General features: G+C 46.1%; 1 protein-coding gene across 2 annotated transcripts in view; it reads right to left on the bottom strand.

Annotated features, from left to right (window-relative positions):
* Window positions 1–26,697, bottom strand: part of LOC144501703 (E3 ubiquitin-protein ligase rnf213-alpha-like) — a 181,837-nt gene that overhangs the window by 48,841 nt on the left and 106,299 nt on the right. For both annotated transcript variants that reach the window (XM_078225645.1, XM_078225646.1), the window contains exons 37-49: window positions 25,823–25,878; window positions 23,685–23,838; window positions 22,877–23,012; window positions 19,520–19,711; window positions 18,555–18,688; window positions 15,929–16,104; window positions 13,463–13,678; window positions 9,527–9,714; window positions 8,358–8,478; window positions 6,071–6,171; window positions 3,911–4,090; window positions 2,383–2,540; window positions 993–1,092 (exon numbers count right to left, since the gene is read on the bottom strand). In XM_078225645.1, the coding sequence (XP_078081771.1) occupies window positions 993–1,092; window positions 2,383–2,540; window positions 3,911–4,090; window positions 6,071–6,171; window positions 8,358–8,478; window positions 9,527–9,714; window positions 13,463–13,678; window positions 15,929–16,104; window positions 18,555–18,688; window positions 19,520–19,711; window positions 22,877–23,012; window positions 23,685–23,838; window positions 25,823–25,878 (1,912 nt within the window). The remainder of the gene's footprint in view (window positions 1–992; window positions 1,093–2,382; window positions 2,541–3,910; window positions 4,091–6,070; window positions 6,172–8,357; window positions 8,479–9,526; window positions 9,715–13,462; window positions 13,679–15,928; window positions 16,105–18,554; window positions 18,689–19,519; window positions 19,712–22,876; window positions 23,013–23,684; window positions 23,839–25,822; window positions 25,879–26,697) is intronic.

The raw sequence follows: 26,697 nt of genomic DNA, 5'->3' as shown, positions 1-26,697 counted from the left end.
GGGCTTGTACTCACTGGAATTTAGAAGAATGAGAGGGGATCTCATAGAAACATATAAAATCCTGATGGGACTGGACAGGCTAGAAGAGGGAAGAATGTTTCTGGAAGTGCAGAATTAGAGGTCACAGTCTAAGAATAAGGGGTAAGTCATTCAGACCCGAGATGAGGAAGAACTTCTTCACTCAGAGATTTGTGAACCTGTGGAACTCTCTACCACAGAAAGCTGTTGGGGCCAGTTGGTTAAATATGTTCAAGAGGGAGCTGGACGTGGTCCTTGTGGCTAAAGGGATCAAGAGGTATGGAGAGAAAGTGGAAGTGGGATACAGAAAGTGCATGATCAACCATGATCATATTGAATAGTGGTGCAGGCTTGAAGGGCCGAATGGCCTCCTCCTGCACCTATTTTCTATGTTTCTAAAAAGGGAGTTTGGTTTAACTCCTGGCTGATACTGCATCATTAGGTATTGTCACACTTTGGTTCCAGTTCACTGGCAGGGAGAGTTTATTACTTTCAGAATCGCTTTTAACAATGAGCGTGAGAAAAATGTCCGGTAAAAGCCCTCAAAACTTAAAAACATCTTTCCTCTTCTGTCAAATTCATGCAACTAGATCATAAAATCACTGCAGGAGGAGGCTATTTGGCCCATCGAGTCTGCACTGATCCTTTGATAGAGCATCCCACCCAGGCCCACCTTCCCACTCTATCCCCATAACCCCACGCATTTACCCTGCTAATCCCCTAACCTATGCATCTTGGGACACTAAGGGGCAATTTAGCGTGGCCAATCCACCTAACCTGCACACCTTTGGACTGTGGGAGGAAACTGGAGCACCCGGAGGAAACCCACGCAGACACAGGGAGAACATGCAAACTCCTTACAGTCACTCAAGGCTGGAATCAAACCTGGGTCCCTGGCCCTTGTGAGCCAGCCGTGTTAACCACTGTGCCACCGTGCCGTGATATTTAAGTCAACTCGTTTATCTTCCCCTTACCTATAATGCAGGATAAGTTTCAGTAAAACGGATCGTATCACAGGATTGATGTCCACGCATTCAGAGAATGGGGTTAAAGTTCGAGTCTGGTAGAGTTTACCTAATATTACAAATAAGGATGTTTTATTATCAGTTTACAGATTGTTTCCATTTTAACTTTATTGCCGACCTTTAAGCAAAAACCTATATATGGAGATTCAAACATGGTCAGTACACAAGGAATTTAGATATTTCTTGTACAGAGAGGAAATGCAATGAGCCATCAAATCAAGACCGTGTACTGCAGTGTGTCAGTCTGTAAAGCAGACTGGGTTCCTGACAAGTGAAGCACAACATGAGGAAATAATCACCTGTTGCCTGGAACACTGAATGAAGAGGGCTTGTGAAATTCCCGCAAGCCGTGGAGGGCCGCCTTTTAAAAGTTGAGATCAAAACCAGCCTCAGAAAGTGTTTCTCTCTCTCTCGTTGAGACAGGAAATCTAATTCAGCTCAGACCACGGGTTCAGAATCCCTTCTTTGTTGTCTGGGAGGTCCCAAAGGGGGGGTCAGTGGGGGGCAAGTGAGCTCAGAACAAACTAACAGAGAGATCTCATTCCGAATTACATATGGAATGGAAGGAAAACCCAGGCTTTTACAATAGATGACGGCTGGGATTCTCCGGCCTCGTCTGTGGCTGGGATTCTCCAGTCCTGCTGCAGTGAATGGAGATTTGACTGAGTGCCAATTTCTCCGCTAGCAGCAGTGGCAAGGGTATACAACATTGGAGAGTTCTGGCCATTATCGTCTGTGTTTGGGGTACAAACATCTTCTTAAGATAGAGTGGAGGTAGACTTTCTTTCTATTTAGTGTCTCATTTTGTGATTGTTCCGAAAGGGTAAAAAGTAAAGTATATTTATCAGTCACAAGTAAGGCTTACATTAACACTGCAATGAAGTTACTGTGAAATTCCCCTAGTCGCCACACTCCGGTGCCTGTTCGGGTCAATGCACCTAACCAGCACGTCTTTCAGACTGTGGGAGGGAACCCACGCAGACACAGGGAGAATGTGCAAACTCTACACAGACAGTGACCCAAGCCAGGAATCGAACCCGGGTCCTTGGTTCTGTGAGGCAGCAGTGCTAACCACTGTGCCACCATGCCGCCCCACATGATGTGACAAATGCCGTACGTATGAGGCTAAGTCAACTGCATTGTGGTTATGTACCTAATGAGCTGAAGCTTGGTTGTCACCCACAGTGGGACACCTCAGGTACATTATATGCCTGAGGCCTCTGGTCAGTTTAAGCATTAAGCACCTGTCACATCAGCAGCCTCGCAATGTTTGAAGACAGAGCAAAATCTTCAATGTTAAGGTCGGTGGAGATTTATTACCTTCTACATCAATACAAACCTTCGGGTGATTCTCTGACGGCGATTAGTAATGACAGCAGCAATGTAATCACTCCATCAGAGGGAGGAGAATCTTCACTGAAGGAAAACCTGGAAACAACCTCCATGAAAAATATATTGCACCTCTGACGGAAGTTATTATGTTTGTCCATTGCCTGTCTGTAAATTCAGAAGAGCATACATTTCAGCGGGAGAACTACTGTATCGTGTTAGACTGTAACATCAAATTCTCACTGTAGGTGAGGGGAGAAGGTAGTGTAGTGGTAAAGTCAACGAGCTAATAATCCAGTGACCCAGGTTAATAACCTCAAGGCATGGGTTCAAATCCCACCACGGCAGTTGGTGGAATCATAGAATCCCTACAGTGCAGAAGGAGGCCATTCGGTCCATCGAGTCTGCACCGACCACAATCCCACCCAGGCCGTAACCCCATAACCGCACATATTTACTCTGCTAATCTCCCCGACACTAAGAGCAATTTAGCATGGCTAATCAACCTAATCCGCACATCTTTGAACTGTGGGAGGAAACCGGAGCACCCAGAGGAAACCCATGCAGACACGGGGAGAATGTGCAAACTCCACACAGACAGTGACCCAAGGCCGGAATTGAACCTGGGTCCCTGGCGCTGTGAAGCAGCGGTGCTAACCAACGTGCCACTGTGCACAGTGGTTCGCCGGAATTTAAGTTCCATTAATAAAAGATGGAATTGAGCGCAGACAAAACTATGATTGATTTTTCTGTAAACTGGGTTTCAGACATAACACAAAACTGGACCTCACCGCCTCCACCTCGGCTTGGCAAATTGGGCCGGGCAGGTGGTGGAAATTATAATTAGTCAAGGGATGAGGTCATCACCCGCGAGCCACCTATAATGTCAATGCAATCACAATTAGGCTGTTCTGGAGGGGGATATGGAGGGATTGTTACTCCGGTGGTGGACTCCAAGGGTACAGCAATGGGAGGGATGAATGGGGTGGGAAGGAGGTCAATGAGATTAGTCACCACTGGACTGGCTGGGTCACCATGTGGGTAAGAGAAGAATCGGGCAGTTGGGGCTGCGACCAAGTAGGGGAGGAGGTAATGATGAAGCCCCGATGGTGCCTTCAGAGAATGTTGAGGGAGACACAGAGGGAAACCATGTGCGAATCTTAGAGGAAATCCAGCCCGGGATAGCAGCAGGGGAGTAGAAAGGGTGAAGAATAATGAAAGGCTGGGGTAGCGATTTAAGGAGGGGGGGGGGGGGGCGGGCGGTGGGGGCAGTGTGACAATCAGGGTCTCAGTTAGCACATTCTCAAAAGCGGGCTAGGGCAGATATATTCTACATCCCCTGAACTTTCAACAGGAACCCCAAGAAGTGACCCTAATCTGCTGGAGTGAAGCTTGGCTCAATACAAATCCAGCGGAAAATCTTGCCCACCATGTCCCGAAGAAGTAACCGATTTAGCCACAAACTCTTGCATTCTTCTATTAACGTCATTAGACAAAGGACAAAACTCTAAAACTTGGTTTGCTGGAGTCAAACTTACTTTAACTGGGCGGAGACTTCGATTTTGAAGGAAGCTGGCACAGACATTTTACATTTTGGACAAAAAGGCTGAACTTTAAGTGACTGATCCAGACATTTAAAACAGAAGACATGTTTGCACGGAAGGCAAGCCGGGTCCTTCAGCACCCCAAGGCAGACTGGACATTCTTTGATGCCGTATCTGAGGGAGGGCAACACAGTAAGAAAATATTAACAAATTGTATAATTGACTGTTTTCTCATTTGACTCCCATTTTTTGACTCTGTATTCTCTTCCAAATGATGTGGAGATGCCGGCGTTGGACTGGGGTAAACACAGTAAGAAGTTTAACAACACCAGGTTAAAGTCCAACAGGTTTATTTGGTAGCAAAAGCCACACAAGCTTTCGAGGCTCTGAGCCCCTTCTTCAGGTGAGTGGGAATTCTGTTCACAAACAGAACTTATAAGACACAGACTCAATTTACATGAATAATGGTTGGAATGCGAATACTTACAACTAATCCAGTCTTTAAGAAACAAAACAATGGGAGTGGAGAGAGCATCAAGACAGGCTAAAAAGATGTGTATTGTCTCCAGACAAGACAGCCAGTGAAACTCTGCAGGTCCACGCAACTGTGGGAGTTACAAATAGTGTGACATAAATTCTGATTCTAGGATCGCATGATAAAGACTCAGGAGGAAAAAAGCAGAAATATTTATGTGAAATAGTGTGACATAAACCCAATATCCCGGTTGAGGCCGTCCTTGTGTGTGCGGAACCTGGCTATCAGTTTCTGCTCCGCGACTCTGCGCTGTCGTGTGTCGCGAAGGCCGCCTTGGAGAACGCTTACCCGAATATCAGAGGCCGAATGCCCGTGACCGCTGAAGTGCTCCCCAACAGGAAGAGAACAGTCTTGCCTGGTGATTGTCGAGCGGTGAACACCGCTCGACAATCACCAGGCAAGACTGTTCTCTTCCTGTTGGGGAGCACTTCAGCGGTCACGGGCATTCGGCCTCTGATATTCGGGTAAGCGTTCTCCAAGGCGGCCTTCGCGACACACGACAGCGCAGAGTCGCGGAGCAGAAACTGATAGCCAGGTTCCGCACACACAAGGACGGCCTCAACCGGGATATTGGGTTTATGTCACACTATTTCACATAAATATTTCTGCTTTTTTCCTCCTGAGTCTTTATCATGCGATCCTAGAATCAGAATTTATGTCACACTATTTGTAACTCCCACAGTTGCGTGGACCTGCAGAGTTTCACTGGCTGTCTTGTCTGGAGACAATACACATCTTTTTAGCCTGTCTTGATGCTCTCTCCACTCCCATTGTTTTGTTTCTTAAAGACTGGATTAGTTGTAAGTATTCGCATTCCAACCATTATTCATGTAAATTGAGTCTGTGTCTTATAAGTTCTGTTTGTGAACAGAATTCCCACTCACCTGAAGAAGGGGCTCAGAGCCTCGAAAGCTTGTGTGGCTTTTGCTACCAAATAAACCTGTTGGACTTTAACCTGGTGTTGTTAAACTTCTTACTTCTCTTCCAAAAGCAGAGCCTGGCCCAAGTTTTCACAACTAGCCACAACTTGCATCAGTGAGCGCTCGTATGTTAGGAATGATTCAAACCAGCCACGGTGCTTAGTTTCCTTCTCATTCGGTACAGCATTTCTTTCCGTTAGGGAGTCAGCACGGTCCACTCAACCAACTGAGTTTCAGACGTAACACAAAACTGGACCTCACCCCATCCACCTAGCTGACAGAGAAGGATATTACTGAACTTGCAGCCAAGCTGCTATAACTTATATTCAGGCTCTTTTTATTTTAGATGTAGAAACATTAGGCTCATCAACATTCCTAATATTCGGACAATGTTGTGACATTCATGGGCGGGATTTTCCGGCCTCGCTTGTCCCAAAACCGGAAAATCCCGCCCGAGGTCAAAGGACCATTCCATGGACCGCCCCTCGCCCACTCCGATTCCAGTGGCAGGTGGGACGGTAAAATTCGCTCCTATGTGTCACGGCACCAATGCACAACATCGAGTGGTGGATGCCAAGCACTAATTCAAAGGAACCAAAAGGCAATTTGGGGTCAAGCCACTGGACAAGAGCAACACAATCATTCACAGGAACAGCATGAGTTGCACCAATGAATGGCGTCTTGATGGACGAATTTTACCTGCAGTCCACGAAACTAGCTTCCTCGTTGCACATCTGCAGAACCTCAATAACTGCTTCAACTGTTCTGTTCTTTTTCAAATCAGAGCACGTCCTGAGGATCTGTGTCAAACCATTGAATACGTTATTACTGTTTAATGTAACCACAAAACCAATTCCTCATCAGGAACTGGAATCATTCCAGAGTCTAGTCAGAAAGATTGGGGAACTGCAAAATGACAATATACAAATCTTCTCATTAAAAACTCATTCCGTTCTACTATCGGCAACACAACTGATGGAACTTTAGCCGAACGTGGAAGCTTCTTCTGGGAGAAAGGGTTTCAGGACTTTTTTTGTTGACATTTTGTCTTCTCAAATAATTTGAGAAAGTCAAGGAAGTGGAAAAGTTTCGTTTCATCACTGAGACCGAGGCTGAATACACAAACTATCGTTGTATTCATAGAGTTTTACAGCACAGAAAGAGGCCCTTTGACACGTTGGGTGGGATTTTACAGCCTCGCTCGACCCGAGACTGGAAAATCCCACCCGAGGTCAATGGATCTTCCCATTGTCCGCCCCTTGCCCGCTCTGATTCCAGTGGGGGGGTGGTGGGACGGTAGAATTCCGGCGATTATGTCTTCGCCGGCCATCAAGCACATACCTATTCTTATCCTATTTATCAGCACTTGGTCCGTAGCCTGGTATGCTAAGTGTTTCGAGTGTTCATCTAAATGCTTCTTAAATGCTGTGAGGATTCCCGCCTCGACCACCCTTTCAAGCATTGAGTTGCAGATTCCCACCACCCTCTCAGTGAATACGTTTTTCCTCAAATCCCCTCTAAATCTTTTGCCCATTACCTTAAATCAATACCCCTTGGTTATTGATCCCTTTACTAAGGGGAAGAGTTTCTTCCTACATGCACTATTTACGTTCTTCATAATTGTGTACACTTCAATCAGGTCCCCCTTCAGCCTTCTCTGCTCTAAGGAAAACAACTCCAGCCTAACCAGCCTCTCCTCATAGCTGAAACATTCCAGCCCAGGGAACATCCTGGTGAATCCTCTCTGCATCCTTTCCAGTGCAATCACATCCTTCCTACAATATTCCCTGGAATTTAGAAGGTTAAGGGAATTTTTAAAGATATTTAGGGACACAGATGAAGACTGATAGATTTTTGGTAATCAAAGTTACGAAGGGATGTTGGGCAATGGCAGGTATATGAAGTTATGTCACGCATCAGCCATCCTCCCATTGAATAGTGGGATAGGACAAAGGGGCTCCTCTTCCGATGCCACTTATTGGAACATTTGGAACTCTCTTCCTCAAACGGCGGTGGATGCTGGTTCAATTGTTAGGTTTAAACCTGAGATGGACAATTTTTTATTGAGCAGGGACATGGGCCTAGGGCAGGTACATGGAGTTAGGCCACAATTCAGCCATGATCTGACTGAATGGCTGAGTGGACTCGAGAGGCCCACTCTTGTTCCTATGTTGTTATGTTTATAGGCAGAAAGGAAGATAACATCTTCTCTTTGTTGGCTATGAGGGCCTTGTATAAAATAAACTTTGGTACAAAGTGACCACAACTAGACAGACAGTGGCATCCTAGTAAGGGTCCCTTGTGTGAAAAACAGAATTTGTATTCTTTTGGTAAGATGCTCTTTTGCGCCTGGCACATTTTAGGAGAGTCTTAATCTAACTTGGCCTATCCTTTATTTAACTTGGAAATGCTTAGCAACCTTGGCCTTGCGGCTTTGAGAAAAAGTTCTATTAAAGTTTTAGTCGAGATTTTATGTGAAATCTGCTGCAGAGAACTTATAATAGGGGAAGAAACTGGATGTTCAATTTCTCAGATGGTGATAAACATTAGATGGAATTCCTAAAGCAATTGGTTACTGGTTTAAAAGAAAGGGATACTGATGTTGACTAATTTATGAATGAGGAATCACAGGATATATGTGTGTAAAATTAAAGAATAATTGCTTTGCTCAGCAATCGTGTGGAGATTTTCCCTTAACTTTATACCAGGAGGAAGTTGACTTCTCTGTGACTGAACTGGCTTGCAATGTAACTGCCTGCTCAGTCACAGTGTAGACAGTGAGTTATTCCCTCGTGCAAATTGATGAGATATTTGCACACAATCCAAGTGTTAAGAGTCAGTCTATGATAAGAGTTGAAGAGATATCCAAGAATCTATGTGCTTAACATTCTTAAGAAGCAAATATGTTTTATCAGCCAAAAATAATTTAAACACGTCACTGTGTATATGATGACAAGTTCACTCATCGCAAAGTTTGGTTCTTTACCTTCTGAAGCCGTGCGCAATATTTTACAGCAACACTTCTTAACTTGACATCAGCGTCAGCCACACGGAAAACAACGTGTTCGATAAACACGGCCAACACAAGGACACATTCCCAGTTTGATCTGAGAGACAATAAAATAAATAAAATGACTACACTTTATCTGGTTCAAATATTGAAATTCTTTGCGCAAGAATAAAAAAGTATGAACTTTATCAGAACTGAAGTGTACATTTGTCGTAGAGCTTAAGTGATTGTAGACGGACGTCTATATCAGTTTATATCAGGCTGAGTGCTTGATCCCATGGGGAAGGCAGCAGTGAGGGGCATTTCCACAAGAAGGGACAGAATGCAGCCCAACTTATCTGTTCTGGCTGTTTGTTAAAGCCTCTGCCCTCCTCCTTCTCGTAAACCTGTACCTGCTCTCTCCTACCACACAACATGCTAAAATCATGCATATAAAATAATTTCACATGCTGGTAAAAGAATGGAATTCTCAGAGCACAAAGGGTATGGAAGTTATATATTGCCCAGCGTTCACTAGACTATACCTGTCCGGGTTCGCTGTCACTAATGGGGAAATATTGAAGCAAAACACATTTTATATCTGCACTGACTTCTCCAGTCACATTTGAAGGAAAACATGAGGCAGACTTTTACATTCCCCCTGCCGGCGGGTTTGTAGGCGAGGGGGTGAGCTTAATGTGGCTCAGATGGCCTGCCCAATGGGTTCCCACCCACCTCAGCCTCTCTACAATTTTAAGCTGGGATGGGCGAGGCCCACCAGCCCTTGCCAATTGAGGCCCTAAAGTGGCCAATTTACTGAGGCTGTTCTCTGCCCAGCCTCAATTTTCAGGCTGGTGGTAGGGGTTCAAGTGGGAGCCTGAAAATTCATCCCTCTTCAGACTATGGGCCGGAACCCTCCATCAGCAGCCTGTGTGTGACATCGGGCTGCAGGAACTCAGATTGGCTGCCAGCTCTCTGAGGCGGGGCTTCCTCCCGTGTAAGGGGCGGAAGTGCCATCTGAAAACAACTTGTTGGAGCACTGAGTGGCAGAAATCCTGCCATCCAAAAAAATCCTGGCTGGCCACAGGCCTGAATTAAGATGGGGCAGATTGCAACATGAAGCAACACATCTATCAGCAGCGAGAGGAATAAAATGTGAGGCTTGCCTGATTTCAGCAATAAGTTGCTGACATATCGGTCTACAAGCTTTGATGTACTTTTTATCGTAAATGAGTTCAACTGACGGCTGTACAGTTTCCATTATTTCAATTAATTCTTTGCAATTCTGGATTGTCACGATGTCTAAAGCTTGAGCACTTTCAGCGCAAGCATAAGCAGCAAATATGTCAAGGGTCTGAAAAGTAAGCACAAAGCAGACATGTAATGAAGGGATGGAAGCAGTTACATTTCTCCATGTCTTTCTCAGGTTTAATAAAACACTTCCCCATCACTGGCAAGGCATCAGGAAGGATGGCGCATGTGCGCCCAGCCCACACCATGCTCGCTGAAGATTGGGCAACTGTTCCTCAGGCCTTTCCAGTCAGTGGCGTGAGCATGAGTCAAGTATTAAAGCCTGGCTTTAGAATGCCTCAAAATGAAGACCCAGGATAGTAAATCCATGACAGACTAAGAGGGGAAAAACGCCAGTGAGAAAGTAGCTGCCGTGTCAACCATAATAAGGGGCGGCACGGTGGCTCAGTGGTTAGCACTGCTGCCTCACAGCGCCAGGGACCCGGGTTCGATTCCCGGCTTGGGTCACTGCCTGTGTGGAGTTTGCACATTCTCCCCGTGTCTGCGTGGGTTTCCTCCGGGTGCTCCGGTTTCCTCCCACAGTCCTAAGATGTGCGGGTTAGGTTGATTGGCCATGCCAAATTGACCCCTAGTGTCAGAGGGACTACTAAGATGAATGCATGGGGTTTTGGGGACAGGGCCTGGGTGGGATTGTGGTCAGTGCAGACTCGATGGGCCGAATGGCCTCCTTCTGCACTGTCGGCATTCTGTGATTGAATGAACAATAAATCTGTCAGCTGCAACATTTCATAATGGAACAAGCCATATCAGCCAAAGTCCTGTCCCAAACTACGCTGTCCAAATGTTTCTTGCCTCGACTGGCGGGAGACAATGGTTTGAGAAGTTTTGGATGCTGAGTTAGGGGGCAATCATTCAAGCTGGAGTGAATGGCTGTGTGGAGCAGGTTCTTACGCAGCCTGACCATCGCCGTTGCTAATTATTGGGACTTTTAATCCCAGGGTCATGAGACCCACATTGGTTGATGTTTTTTCATTTAATATTTTATTCAAGGAGGTAATAAACTGTACTCAGTTAACTGAGCAAGAGACTTTTGGACAAGGTAGTTTGGTTACAGTTCTTTGGCAGGTATGGCTGGTTCCTTTATGACTTGTTGGCAGGCAGCTGGATTCAGCACTTAAGGCATCAGTTATTGTTGCTGGTATGGCCGTAACTTTCTCACAGGCATTTCCCCCCTCTTACTCTGTCAATTTTTCTAACCTGTCTTCATTTTGGGGGAGGGATACTGAATGGGGCAAGTGGTGGCTGCAACACTCTAGGACAGCACGGTGGCACAGTGGTTAGCACTGCTGCCTCACAGCGCCAGGGACCCGGGCTCAATTCCAGCTTCGGGCCACTGTCTTTGTGGAGTTTGCACATTCTCCCCGTGTCTGTGTGGGTTTCCTCCGGGTGCTCCGGTTTCCTCCCACAGTCCAAAGAAGTGCGGGTTAGGTGGATTGGCCATGATAAATTGCCCCTTAGTATCAGGGGGACTAGGAGGGTAAATATGGGGAGTTATGCCTGGGTGGGATTATTGCCGGTGCAGGCTTGATGGGCTGAATGGCCTCTTCCTGCACTGTAGGGATTCTCTGGGAGGGATCTTATGGCCTCGCTCGAGCGAGACCAGAAATTCGTGCCCGAGGTCAATGGACATGTCCGTTGTCCACCTCTCGCCCGCTTCGATTTCATGGCAGGCGGGGCAGTAGAATTCCGGTGTATGATTCTATGAACACAAACTGCATCTGCACATGTGCAGAAAGTGCTCCCTCTGGTGTTGCAGCACAAGTTTATAAAATGTCTCTTTGATACGATTGCTCGAGTGATGGTCATTTTCATTAGTAGGATTTCATTCTGCAATGGCGACACGGTGGCACAGTGGTTAACACTGCTGTCTCACAGCTCCAGGGACCCGGGTTCAATTCTGGCTTTGGGTCACTGGCTGTCGAGTTTGCACGTTCTCCCCGTGTCTGCATGGGTTTCCTCCGGGTGCTCCAGTTTCCTCCCGCAGTCTGCAGGTTAGATGGATTGGCCGTGCTAAATTGCTCTTTAGTGTCCCAAGATGTGTAGGTTAGATTGAGTGGGTGTGGTAAGTGTGCGAGGCCAAATAGTCAGCTCATCATGAGTGGGTTATGGTTGAGATTTATTAAATTGAACGTTGTTGCTCGAAATCCATTAATTAAGAGAGGCCAAATTTTCACTGACACTAAATAGTATTGTCACCTCACAGGAGTGGGGATTGGGTGGGGAGAGGGCCTGTGGGAGAGGTGGTGCAGACCCAAAGGGCCAAGTGGCCTGCCTCATAGGGATTCTATGATTCTAATGTCCAGAGCTACAGCTGGTGTGTAACAAGACGTGGAGATGCCGGCGTTGGACTGGGGTAAACACAGTAAGAAGTTTAACAACACCAGGTTAAAGTCCAACAGGTTTATTTGGTAGCAAAAGCCACACAAGCTTTCGGAGCTCCAAGCCCCTTCTTCAGGTGAGTGGGAATTCTGTTCACAAACAGAGCATATAAAGACACAAACTCAATTTACATGAATAATGGTTGGAATGCGAATACTTACAACTAATCAAGTCTTTAAGAAACAAAACAACGTGAGTGGAGAGAGCATCAAGACAGGCTAAAAAGATATCCCAGGACGGCCTCAACCGGGATATTGGGTTCATGTCACACTATTTGTAACCCCCACAGAGTTTCATTGGCTGTCTTGTCTGGAGACAATACACATCTTTTTAGCCTGTCTTGATGCTCTCTCCACTCACGTTGTTTTGTTTCTTAAAGATTTGATTAGTTGTCAGTATTCGCATTCCAACCATTATTCATGTAAATTGAGTTTGTGTCTTTATATGCTCTGTTTGTGAACAGAATTCCCACTCACCTGAAGAAGGGGCTTGGAGCTCCGAAAGCTTGTGTGGCTTTTGCTACCAAATAAACCTGTTGGACTTTAACCTGGTGTTGTTAAACTTCTTACTGAGTAACAAGACTACTAGTGCCATTTGCATTTTATCCTCTCTGCATGTTATTAGGGACAATGTAATCCTCTTCACCTGGGAAAGTGAAGAACTTTATGTCGATTTTCTCCAAAGTACGTTCATGGTATTCTTCACGTTGCTAACAAAAAGTATGATTCTTACAGCCTCGGGCTTACCTACTTTGTTTCTAACCCTGGGCAAATCTTTAAAAGGCTATGCTTTTTAAAACATCTGCGTCAGTTTTGTATCAGGAAATAGTCAGGTTGTCATGAGTGGGTTATGGTTGAGATTTACTAAATCGAACATCGTTGTTGAAAATCCATTAATTAAGAGAGGGTAAATTTTCACTGACACTGTCACCTCACAGGAGTCAAGAAAATCGCTTTCTTTTAATTCTGTTCACGCAACTGGAAGAAGCAGAGAATCAGAAGGGATAAATATTAATAACTGCCTGTCATCTTCCCACTCTGTTACTGAGGAGGCTGAGCAGATAACCTCATTACACACAGCTTTCGGAGAATGGAATTAAGTCATCCAAAATACAACCAGCAAATTTGTGTGTTATGTAGAACTGCGAATTAAGGTAACAGAAGTGTAAAATGTGCATGTTTAAATATGATACAAGGGCAATCTTTAGTTGAATAGCACAAATATAATTCATAATTCCAAAGTAAGGGTTAAGACTGAATGACAGAAGAACAAAGTAAAATGGGTCTGTCTTGTCAGCGAAACGGTTGGATGAGGACAAAGGGACAGTTAATATTGCTTTCCAATCACAATAAGAACTTTGCGTTTCACTATCAATTCTTCATAAACTTTAAACATATTTTCATAAGACTCACCATTTCCTGAGGATTAGAATTAATTGTTCCCTGCAGATAATGATTAACGTGTTCCAGGGCTTTTGGATACAGCGCAATTGTCTTGGACAAATTATGCAGACGGCTTTTGAAAACGTTATAGGCAATGTGTATCCAGGGAGGTGATTGCTCTCCAAGGGTCAGACCACAATCATTCTGAAGCTCGTTCATGCAGGAAATAAACGCAGTCCTGAAAACCTTTAATAAAGCGAAAAGAAAATGAAAAATAGCATTCAGTGCAGCTGGAGTACCTTTGATCAAATGTAATCTAAGATTGTCAGCCCCGGCTGAGTTTCCCTGCCATTTTCACCACTGCGTCATCGTGGCGCTACCAGAACTGTGTCGAGAAACCTGCCACATCGCTGGCAAAGTTATGGCGATGCAGTCTGAGGTAATTGGAATAATGGTTGGGATTCCTTCACTGCCACAGTGAAAGCTGCAGCTTTGTCAAGGGGAACACATCCAGCCATTTTAATGATGTACATAATGAACCTTTGGAGAGGCCAGCTAGCTCAGCTGGTTAAGGGTGTGGGGTTTAAAGGTATCAGTGGCACAGGTTCACTCAGTGTAGCGGCGGTGGTAGTTCTCAGGGCCTGTCTCCTCGCCTTGCCCCACAGTAAAATAATGGTTCGGTGACGTGTGCAGAGCCACCATGGTCAGTAAACCTCAGACACTGAAGATGCTACATGGAGAGAGAGAGAGATAAAGAGAGAGATGGACCTTTCTCCTGCTCTTGCTGAATTAAGTGCACTGGAGGATGGAGAGCGGGGTCAACATTCCTATCAGTGCTGACTGCTCCGAAACATGCTGAATCAACAAACTCACTTCAACTGCCGGTCTACAACAAAAACATACATTCTGCTTTACTGAATCCATGGCGTGGCTCATTCTGGAGATGCCTACACTTGTGCGGAATGCACTTGGAACCTCAAAGCTCAGTTCTCATATTTTGTCTGTATAATTTTGTTCCGATTTATCACTTAGAATGAAAATGGTAAAATCAGACCCTAAGTGCTGAATCTGGGTGCAATTCAGATCCAACTTGGAAATCTGCTCTCAGGCGCCCCCATACGCTCTCAGCCTGAAAAGATAATCGCGGGTCCGAATCGCGCTGTGCGCGGGGCTTAGCGCGCCCGGAACGATCGGAGCTCTGAACTGCGCATGCGCAGTGAGAAACAAAATTTGAAAAAGCGCGCCCGTGTCAGATGCTCCCGGGCCGCGGAAAGTGGGGATAGTGGCCCGGGAGTGAAAAGCGGGAGCGATGGCCCCCCACAGACATCACTGTCCCCCTTATCCACCCCCCCCCCGCTACCCAGACTGATCGCGACCCTCTGCCCCCTTTCCCCCACCGATCGCCCGCAGAGTGGCAGCGAACCCTCCCTGCCCCCCACCAGAGATCCATCACCCCCCCCACCAGTGAGCGATCAGCCCCCACCCCCCGCCCACCAGAGATACATCTTACCTGCCTCCCACCTCCGCCTCCCCACCCCACCACAAGAACGATCTGGCCTCACTCTCCCCTCCCCCCCCCAAAGAGAATGATCTGGCCTCACTCCAACCCCCCCCAAGAGGAACATCTGACCTGCCTCCCCCCCCCCCCCCCACCCCGCCAACCACTGATCTGAGTCAGGGAGCCGTTGGAAGCTCTGAACGCACTCTTCAGCAGCTGGAGCACCCGATTCAGACTTTTATTTAGCAGGTCCATTTCGGCGCGATTCCGGATCGGCGAACGCGGTGGTAAAGGGGGAAATGCTGATAGAGTTGGGCGGGCAGTTCGTTAATTCAATTTAAATGCATGCAAATACATTTAAATCGCTGTTGCGCCCGTTTCGGGCGCGAATCGGATTGTGGCCATTCCCGGGTTTCGGTAAAGTGGCAATCTGCGCGGACGCGGATCACGTTAATGGCCTCACACCCGACTTTACCACGTTTTCGCGCCTGAAAACGCACGCGACGCAATGGTAAAACAGGGCCCTTAGTTTCCAGTTGCAAGCACTCCTATGTCAATGATGTTTATTAGTGGACCATTTCTAGTACACACTTGTCAATTTCTAACGCCAAGGCCAGTCAGTAATGTGGTCAGTCCTCGTACTTTCATTGGAAACCACTTTATTTTACCTTTGTAGCAAATACTCGGTCGAAGAATCCTTCATTCCGTCACTGAAGTGAATGGATTTTACACTGCGCAGGCTGTTCCTTTAATGTCAATGAGGTGACAATCTGATGAGATGAAGTTCAGATGCCCCATTTAGTTCAGCTAAGGATGCGTCACCTCAGTTAGCAGTCTTACTGGTACACACTGTGGAGGGGTCCCCTTTAGATATGAGGGGCCTAAGTAGATGAGGCAACTGGAAAGTTCAATCTACATGGTATGTGCCCAGTTCAATGATTAGTTAGGAAAGGTAGAAGAAACATTGCAGGCTTTTTCCCGACCATTATCAGATTTACCTTAACTTCAATGCACGACGAGATATTTACGGTCATCAAAATAAAATCAGTTAGGTATCGCTGACCAAGGTCACACTTTGATTCTTTGCTTTGACGTCCTAGGTACTCTCCGAGCTTACTTCCGTTAAAACTATCGACAAATTTCAGCATTTTTGTCCCGTCTCTGTCAGCTGCTCCTGAATGAGAGGAATATTTTATAATGTGACATTGAGGTCGGATAGAAGACGAGTCAAACAAAAACATACCGATTATTTATTAACTCATTGAAGTTGGCATATTGGCCCGTAATCTCCACGCTTCCCAGCGGCACATTTGGCGGCGGCTGGGGGGGGGGGGGCGGGGGGGTGCCCCAATGATGTGCTGGGGAATCCCTTTGGGAATTCCCATGTCAGGGTTTACTCGGCAATTGCCAAGAAGCGCTAACTTCCTCTGTACAATTGTGCTGGGCTGGGAAACATCCAACAAAAGTGATTTAAATTGCTAACCATTGTTGGTTCTGCCAGTTTCACCCTGATAGTTATTCTGAAAGAGTTAGGAGGAAAAAACACCACTTCTGACTCCAGGGTAACTTTTTAAACACCCAGACCCAGCCTCACAGGGGAGAGCCCGCACTCAGCCCCCACAGAGGACAGCCCGCACACACACACAACCCTCACAGGGGACAGCCCACACACACACACCACACACACAACCCTCACAGGGGACAGCCCGCACACACACCCCTCACAGGGGACAGTCCGCACACACACACAACCCCTACAGGGGACAGCGCGCGCACACACAACCCCTACAGGGGACAGCCCACACGCACACACACAACCCCCCCCCGCCCCCCCGCCCCCCAGGTGACCCACCATACCAGAACGCCTCCCACTGCCCGATCTGTATCCAGTCTAGAGGTAACAGTAGGATGGAAAAGGGTTGATGAGACGTTGCATCAGTACACCCCATTCTGAAAACATACAAATGTTCTGGGCAAGTAGGGATGGGCAATGAATGCTGGCCTAGCCAGCAATGCCCTCATCTCATCAAAGAAAAGAAATCCAGAGAGATTAACTTGGTTTGTAATCAGGCATTTGAATTAAATAAACACTTGTAAAACACTTCAAGAAGTAGAAAAACAGAGAGAAAAAAAAGTGCATTATTTATAAGTTGGGACTTCCTTGAAAATTCTCAATAATCTGTTCCAGCTGTGCTAAGATTGTGGAACGATTTTAGGGATGAACTTCCCTGTTCCCGTAAACAGGGATCACTCCCACTGAAAATGCAGCCCTTTAAGTCTTATTAGATTTTTCACAACATAATTCTTTACATATTCCAAAAATAAGCGATTAAAAAGCACGTCTTGTTTTTTTTGCACTGTTTGTTGTTGCTTCTTTTCTCACACCTAATGATTTTCTTCCAAATCACTAACCTGTCACAAGAGACTTCTTGCTTGAGGGGCGCCACTCCACATCAAGCATGGCTGACCAGGAGTCTCTCCCACTCTTACCGCCGGCCATTGATGTGTTGGAAGGATTTTGCAGGTTGGCACTCAACCTGTTTGGCCTCATTATGAGCGCACCTTCCTTGGCCATCAAGTCCGGGGGTGGGACTCGAACCCAGAGCTTCTGGCTCAGAAGCAGGGATACTACCTACTGTGCCACAAGACCTCCATGCAGGGTTTGGTATTATCCTATTTTTGTGATTATTAAGCAAACAAAAAGTTGTGATGGTTTTGAGAACAATTTCACATGTGCAAAATTTAAAGTAAATGACCAACACGGTTTGCTCAAATGTAAATTATTTACAATTTTACCTCGCTCTGAGCCTGAAATTTTAAAGTTGGAATGTTCCTGTAATGTTTCCTGAAAATGCTTTCAGAGACAACTATAAACGCTGAGGTGAAATAAATCCTCTTGTCAAATTAAAACTGATCCAAATTGGACTTCACTAAAACCAGTCCACCAAGCATACAGTGAACAGATGGCTAACTTCAGTGCTGAAGTTGGATGGACAAGTGCACAACAAGGCCTCAACAGTGAAAACTGCTAGAATACGTACATTGATGCATGTAGAATGTTCGCATATAGGTCCTGGTATGGGTGGCACGGTGGTTAGCACTGCTGCCTCACAGCGCCAGAGAACTGGGTTCGATTCCCGGTTTGGGTCACTGTCTATGCAAAGTCTACATGTTCTCCCCATGTCTGCGTGGATTTCCTCTGGGTGCTCCGGTTTCCTCCCACAGTATGAAAAATGTGCTGGTTAGGTGCATTGACTAGACTAAATTCTCCCTCAGTGTACCCGATCAGGCACCAGTGTGTGGCGACTAGGAGATTTTCACAGAAACTTCACTGCAGTGTTAATGTAAGCCTACTTGTGACACTAATAGTAACTCAATAAACAAGAAAGCCAAATAAAGTAGCACCGCCCTCTTCCTGCAGCAGTTCCTTAACTTCTATTTTTCCACAAGCGATTTCCACAACTCATAACAAGTGACCTCCTGTTATCAGTCAAACATCGGACGACTTGGCCAAGAATGTTCAAACAGTCACACTCTGTCACTTAGTGCTTTAAAGTCATGCATAGGATTGATATCATGGATAAGAAGTGGAAATTAATGGATTGAGTTTAAAATGAGCAATACCTCCCAAATACTGGAATTCAACCCACAACTGGTCAATGTATTCTTTAACCAGCCAGCTGAAAGGGGCAGCACAGGGAACCTCTCCAGGTCCTTTGTTCACTTTGTGATCGACTGGTATTTCCTCCGTCTTTGGCCTAATGGAAAAAGAATGTCATTTTGTATTACCGCATTGTAATTACGTAAGGAACAAAACAAAGACATCTGAGGTCCACACACACACACCAAAACAAGGGCATCTGAGGTCCACCCACACACACCAAAACAAGGGCATCGGATGTCTTTGGCTAGACATTTTGTTATTCATACTATTAGTGTCACATGTAAGCATGTGAAATAATTCAGTTACAAAGGTGAAAATCGGTCATTCATAGAATCATAGAAACCCTACAGTGCAGAAGGAGGCCATTCGGCCCATCGAGTCTGCACCGACCACAATCCCACCCAGGCCCTACCCCCACATATTTTACCCGCTAATCCCTCTAACCTACGCATCCCAGGACTCTAAGGGGCAATTTTTTAACCTGGCCAATCAACCTAACCCGCACATCTTTGGACTGTGGGAGGAAACCGGAGCACCCGGAGGAAACCCACGCAGACACGAGGAGAATGTGCAAACTCCACACAGACAGTGACCCGAGCCGGGAATCGAACCCGGGACTTGCATAATCCGTAAATGATCAGTGCATATATTGACCAAAAAGATATGGGCGGGATTTTCCGGCCGCATTTGCCCTGAAACCAGAAAATCCTGCCCGAGGTCAACGGACCTTTCCATGGTCCACCCCTCGCCCGCTCCAATTCCTGCTGCGGGCAGGACGGGAAAATTCACCCCCATATGGTTCCAAAATGTAGTTTTTGTTATAAACAATAACTGAATTTGATTGACACAAATAAAAGCAGTGTCAACTCACGGTACAAACTCGCAACATTAAAAACTATACAACACCTGAATAAGGTATCCATACCCTGAGCTTCCTGCCTGGTGAGATACCCTCAGTATCTGTGTGTCACTGAAGATGTTGAGCCAGAGCTGTTTAATCTCTTCATTCACTTGAGGGTCCACCAGAAGATTCAGGTTATAGTCTCTGTCCAGGATGGAAATCATCTGAGCCAGATTCGGAGTAACCGTCTTCTGGATGCACTTCCACAGTGTGTGTCTACATGATCGACGCAAAGAGAATTCATATTTACATAGGATCTAAAAACTGCTGTTCCGTTTTGTGTGAAATTAATTGCATGGTGTGTTTTCAAGCACCCAGTTCCATGTTTTCAAAAGTTGGGTCAGGAATTCCCATCTTTTAAAGTTTTAGTCACAAGTAAGGCTTACATTAACACTGCAATGAAGTTACTGTGAAAATCCCCTAGTCGCCACAGCCCGGCACCTGTTCGGGTAACACTGAGGGAGAATTTAGCATGGCCAATGCACCTAACCAGCACGTCTTTTGGACTGTGGGAGGAAATCGGAACACCCGGAGGAAACCCACGCAGACACAGGGAGAATCAGACAGTGACCCAAGCCGGGAATCGAACCTGGGTCCCTGGTGCTGTGAGGCAGCAGTGCTGACCACTGTGCTGCCCATCTTGTAGCAATGCAGCCCAAATCTTTGGCAGTGAACTTAGCACACGACCCCATCCATACAACAGCGCATGTCAATGCATGTTTGGTTCATAAAGGAGGGGTGCACATGCAATGAAGTACAACTTCAGTCAGGAGCCTTCTATCTGTGTGAAGTGCTGAAATAAATCCCACAGAGAATCCTGTGAAGAATTGAAGCACCCATTCAGCATGCCTTGTACCCATTGCAAATGGCAATATGCACACTGTGGCATAGAATTTCCATTCAGTAAACTTCATGCGTAATATTCTTAAACTACATTCACAAATGCATAATGTTCTTATACTGCATTCACATCTGCATTATTTTAATCCAGGTAATGTAGCAGGTTTCGGATTCACCTGCTGAATGTCTGTTCCCAAAAATACATTGGGATAATGTTTTCCCATCACACTGGGGAATTACCATTTTTTGTCCTGTTTCTGACACTCCAGTGCCGTACAGAGGGAGTGCTGCATGGTTAGAGGCACCAGCTTTTGGATGAGACATTAAACACATGATTTTGGAGCAGGATTAGGCCACTCGGCCCTTCAATTCTGTTCCACCATTCAACAAAGTCATGACTGGTCTGATTGTAAGCTCGATTCCTCATCCCCACTCACCCCCAATAACCTTTCACCCCCTTGTTTATCAAAAATCTAGCAAGCTCTGCCTAAAAAATATTCAATGATTCTGGTTCCATTGGTTTTTGAGGAAGAGAGTTCCAAAGAGAGAAAACTCTCTGAGAGAAAACATTTCTCCTCATCTCTGTGTTAAATGGGTCACCCCTTTATATTTAAACAACCCCCTGGTATTTAAACGATGACCCATAGTTCTAGATTCTTCCACAGGAGGAAACATCCTCTCCACATCTACCCTCAGGATCTTATGTTTCAATCAAGTCACCCCATTTACTCTTCACACAAAGGGTGGGATTTTACGGCTTCGCTCGTGCCGAAACCGCAAAATCCTACCTGGGGGTCAACGAAGCTTTCCATGTTCCGCCCCTCACCTGCTCCAATTCCCGTGGCGGGCGAGGCGGTAAAATTCCGGTCAAAGCGACTGTGAAGCTGCCTTGCAATACTGCACATGCCAATACCAGCCAGTCGAAATTCACCCTCCCCCTCCCTCACTCTGTGTGTGTGTGTCAGGTAGAGGTTGTCATGTTCCCACCCTCCTGATGGACAAGTGGGGAAAACAGCAGGACACAGTGGCTTTATACAGGAACGCTTCCATCTTTCCCTTGATACACAGAAATTCGGTACAAAAATAGAACATGAGGCAATCCTTCGCAGTGCAACTTATGCGGCATTCACCGCTTAACCTCATCAGCGATTGCTGAGTTTCAAAGGGAATTCCGAGACGGAAGGAATCCCTTCATTCTCAAGCAATCCAAAATATCAGGAATTTGGAATCAGATGCTGGAGGAGGAAAATGACTCCAGATGGACCGGACACAACAACTACACCATGAAGACAATCGACCATCGTTGAAGCAATCTATCCATCAGCTCACTGTGGTGAAGGTTCTGATAGTAAGAATGTGATTGCACTGGAGGGGGTGCAGAGGAGATTGACCAGGATGCTGTCTGGGATGGAACATTTAAGTTACTATAAGAGGTTGCGTAGGCTTGGGTTGTTTCCATTGGAGCAGAGAAGACTGAAAGGCAATCCCATCGAGGTGTACAAGATTATGAGAGACATGGACAGAGTGGATAGGGAGCAGCTGTTCCCCTTAGTTGAAGGGTCAGTCATAAGGGGGACATAAGTTCAAGGTGAGGGGCAGGAGGTTCAGGGGGGATGTGAGGAAAAAGTGTTTTTTACCCAGAGGGTGGTGACTGTCTGGAATGCGCTGCCTGGGAGGGTGGTAGAGGCGGGTTACCTCACATCCTTTAAAAAGTATCTGGATGAGCACTTGGCACGTCATAACATTCAGGGCTATGGGCCAAATGCTGGTAAATGGGATTAGGTGGTTAGCACTGCTGCCTCACAGCGCCAGGGACCCGGGTTCGATTCCTGGCTTGGGTCACTGTCTGTGCGGAGTCTGCACATTCTCCCCGTGTCTGCGTGGGTTTCCTCCGGGTGCTCCGGTTTCCTCCCACAGTCCAAAAGACGTGCCAGTTAGGTGCATTGGGCATGTTAAATTCTCCCTCAGTGTACCTGAACAGGCGCTGGAGTGTGGCAACTAGGGAATTTTTAGTCGCTTCATTGCAGTGTTAATGTAAGCCTACTTGTGGCATTAATAAATAAACTTTAAACATGTAGGCAAGTGACAACAGAAAAGAAAAGTCTCAATGTAGTGCAATATTCACTTGTGTTTCTCACATGTCGGTGCAGACTCGATGGGCCGAAGGGCCTCTTCTGCACTGTATGATTCTCTGATTCTAAGGTTAAGAAGAGTTGGAGTTGGGATGGTATCCACACTGCTGTTGTCCTTTAAGGCAACTCAATGTATCTTTCAGCAGTAAATGTTCTGCTTCACGTGAACGAGACACAGTTATATATAAAATAAAACAGCAGGAAGCAGACGGACTATCACCATAACAATGGGTCTCAGCACAGGGCCTCAGTCAGTGCAATACGAGTCAAGGGTTTGGCTTCTAGCTCTCTGACCCAGACTCGGTGCTGCCAATGTTCTGTAGCTGCAGTGCAGGCTCTGAAAGTAAGCCCCTATAACTAGAGTAATAGGTTCGTCAGCATGTACATCCATCATGCTTTGCCGAGTTACCTGAATGTGCCGCCCTCCTGCAGGGCACCGAGTTTCTTGGCCTCATTGCAGATCCATTCCTTTGGATTTGGTGATATCTCCTCCTGCTCCCGCAGCTGCAGCATCAGTCTCTCTGACACTGTTCTCAAAAACTGTGCTGTAAAAACACACACACACCCTCATTGCAATGCTTTTCTATCAACGAATAACAGCAAAGTATTGTTACGGGCATATGGGTGGCACGGTGGCACAGTGGTTAGCACTGCTGATGGGTGGCACGGTGGCACAGTGGTTAGCACTGCTGCCTTCTTCCTTTGCCTACTGCAAAGCATTCATATTACGACTATCTAGTCGCTACGGAGTCAATACAACCTCATTTAACTCAGTGCTCGACTTTTCATTACAGGGAATATTTACACAATACAAGTTTCACGTTGGAGTGGAACTGAAGCTGCTTGATAATAATCATAGAATCCCCACAGTGCAGAAGGAGACCATTCGGTCTATCAAGTCTGCACCAACCACAATCCCACCCAGGCCCTATCCCCGTTAGTCCATGCATTTGCCCTACCTCATCCCCCTGACACCAAGGGGCAATTTAACATGGCCAATCCATCTAACCTGCACATCTTTGGACTGTGGGAGGAAACTGGAGCACCCGGAGGAAACCCACGCAGACACGGCGAGAACGTGCAGACTCCCTCCACACAGACACAAGCCAGGAATCGAACCCGGGTCCTTGGCACTGTGAGGCAGCAGTGCTAACCACTGTGCCACCTACAGCCGAAATTTGCTTTATCAAAATTCTCTACAGTACAGTATCCCTTACCCTCATATTTCCCTTCTTCTCGCAGGAGATCCAGCAGGATCTGGACACGTTCAGTGTTTCGACTGGAACCATCTTTCCCGTCACGTATTTTACTGACGGCACTTTGTATGCAGGTTTGTAACAGGAATGTGGTGTTGAGGAGGCTTGGCCTTATCTGTTTAAAAATAACGACAAAACATTAATTCCTGGAAGAGACAGAGAAGGAAGGACTTTTATTTCTTTCAGATTTTTCACACCCTCTGGATCTCCAGTGTGCTTTACAACAAAACAAGTACTTTTCAAACTGGAGTCACAGTTGTAAACGTGAGGGAACACAGCAGCCAAGTTACGCACAGTGAAATCGCACAAACAACGTGATAACGGTCAGATCATTTGCTTCAGCGATGTTGGTTGAAGGATAAATATTGGCCAGATCATCAGGATACTTTCCCCACTTGTCTTTGAGTGACACGATTGGATTGCTTATCTCCCCAGATGGTTTGGTTTAGCCACTCATTTGAAAGGCAGCACCTCTGACAGAGCAGCACTCCTTCATTGCTACACTGAGGTGCCCGTCTGGTTTGGGTGCTCAAGTCTCTGAAGTGGGACTTGGACCCAGAACTTTCTGACCCAGATGGGTATACTACACATCCAGCACAATGAGAGTGGGCCAGGTGGGCGATTGGATGGGAGCTCAGTTAATGGCTGCACCTCAGATGGGAGGGAATCAAGGTCGCAGCGTTAACAGGATCCAAGCCAGTTGGTGAAGTTGAAACCAGGATGAAGAGCTTGTTGTTACTGAGGGAGCTTGCTATGTTTTGTTTTTCAGTTTTACAGTTTCCTCCCACTCTGCCAGTGTCCCAGCTATCCCCTTGTTAGAAAACAAATTTTCAGAATTCAGAAGAATGAGGGGGGATCTTATAGAAAGATATAAGATTATGAAGGGAATGGGTAAGATAGAAGCAGGGAGGTTGTTTCCACTGGCAGGTGAAACCAGAACTAGGGGCATGAGCTCAAAATAAGGGGGAGCAGATTTAGGACTGAATTGAGGAGGAACTTCTTCACACAAAGGATTGTGAATCTGTGGAATTCCCTGCCCAATGAAGCAGTTGAGGCTACCTCATTGAATGTTTTTAAGGCAAGGATAGATACATTTTTGAACAGTAAAGGAATTAAAGGTTATGGTGAGCAGGTGGGGTAAGTGGAGCTGAGCCCACAAAAAGATCAGCCATGATTTTATTGAATGGCGGAGCAGGCTCGAGGGGCCAGATGGCCTACTCCTGCTCCTAGTTCTTATGTTCTTAAATGATCAAAACAAATTAATGGATGGAGGTTCACACCCTGGTGGGGTAATGCCCTATTTATACATGCTTAAAGTACTTCATTAAGCAATGCCCTTCACCTGTGTACCCTAACCATTAACATGCTGTATGGTGCAGCTGCTCCTTGTTGGCATCAAGAAACTAAACAAACCCAAAAGGACAAGATTCCTTGGGAATCAAAACTACAGCGCAGAATTTAAGGAAGATATGAAGATAAGCGAGGATCATAAAATCCCTACAGTGCAGGAGGCCGCCATTTGGCCCATCGAGCCTGCACCGACAACAACCCCACCCAGGCCCTATCCCCATAACCCACATATTCACCCTGCTAATCCCCCTGACACTAAGGGGCAATTTAGCATGGCCAATCCGCCTAACCTGCACAACTCCAGGTGCTCTGGAGGAAACCAGAGCACCTGGGGGAAACCCACGCAGACATGGGGAGAATGTGCAGACTCCACACAGACAGTCACCCTGGGTCAGAATTGAACTCAGGTCCCTGGCTCTGTGAAAGCAGCTGTGCTAACCACTGTGCTGCCCAAAGCTAGGGAATTAATTCCCAGTGTTAGAGGGACAGTACAATGTTGGGAGACTGGAGTGATTTGGGAGAACAGTTCAGTAGCTGATCTGATGCAAGTGGTGATAGCCACATCCCAAATGCCCGAGATGTTTTGTTATGTTAGAATTTTGCATCAAACAGTTGATCGTGCCAAATACTTCCATCAAATTCAGTCTTAACACTGACTGTAAACATCCCCCCTTTTAATACACTTTTTAATTAACGATGTTAAAGAAAACAGTATTTGTAGTGCAAACATTTTGTGAAATAATTCATACCGTAAGCTTTTTGACTTGTTGATCATCTTCTGGGACAGAGTTTGGACCATTAATTTCTAAAGTAAAAAGACAGCAGAGTTTTGTGAATGTCAGACATTAAGAATTTACAACATCTTACAGTTAAACTCTCAGACTGGATCAGAAACATTTGTGATCATTGTATCTTTAATTATGACCTAAGGGATGAAGGTTTGATGCCTATTATGGTTCGAGCCTGGACTATAACTGCAAGCTGATGGATTGATTTGAACTCTTGCAATTCTGATTCCTGCCACCAGAGGCCACTACTACACCTTTTATTCCATCCTGTCCTTATGGGTGGATTCAGAATTAAACATTACAACACTTTCATTCCAACAATTGAAAGCATCTTTAAAGTAGATGAATACGTTAGCTCCAAAAAGGGAAAAAAAAATCAATTACAGTGCCAGAAAATGGACCTATCATTTCAGCCTGTTCCTGAGCTTATCTCTTCCTATCTTGACTATTTAATTCTCCCCTTGTCCAGTCTCTACTCACCTACGTTTGTGATTCTTCTGACACTCTACGTCACTTAAAGTTTATTTATTAGTGTCACAAGTAAGGCTTACATTAACACTGCAATGAAGTTACTGTGAAATTCCCCTAGTTGCCACATTCCAGCGGCTGTTTGGGTCAATGCACCTAACCAGCACGTCTTTCAGACTGTGGGAGGAAACCGGAGAACCCGAAGGAAACCCACCCAGACATGGGGAGAACTCCATATAGACAGTGACCCAAGCCGGGAATCGAACCTGGGTCTCTGGTGCTGTGAGGCAGCAGTGCTAACCACCGTGCCAGCCACTTGAACAATTTCTAGTTTCCCAGCCCTAACCACCTCCTCTTCACTCTGGACG

This window comes from Mustelus asterias, chromosome 12 (assembly GCF_964213995.1).
Source record: "Mustelus asterias chromosome 12, sMusAst1.hap1.1, whole genome shotgun sequence".
NCBI classification, from domain to species: Eukaryota; Metazoa; Chordata; class Chondrichthyes; order Carcharhiniformes; family Triakidae; genus Mustelus; species Mustelus asterias.
Note: the sequence above shows the minus strand (reverse complement) of the source record. Positions and strands in the feature narration are given on the sequence as shown.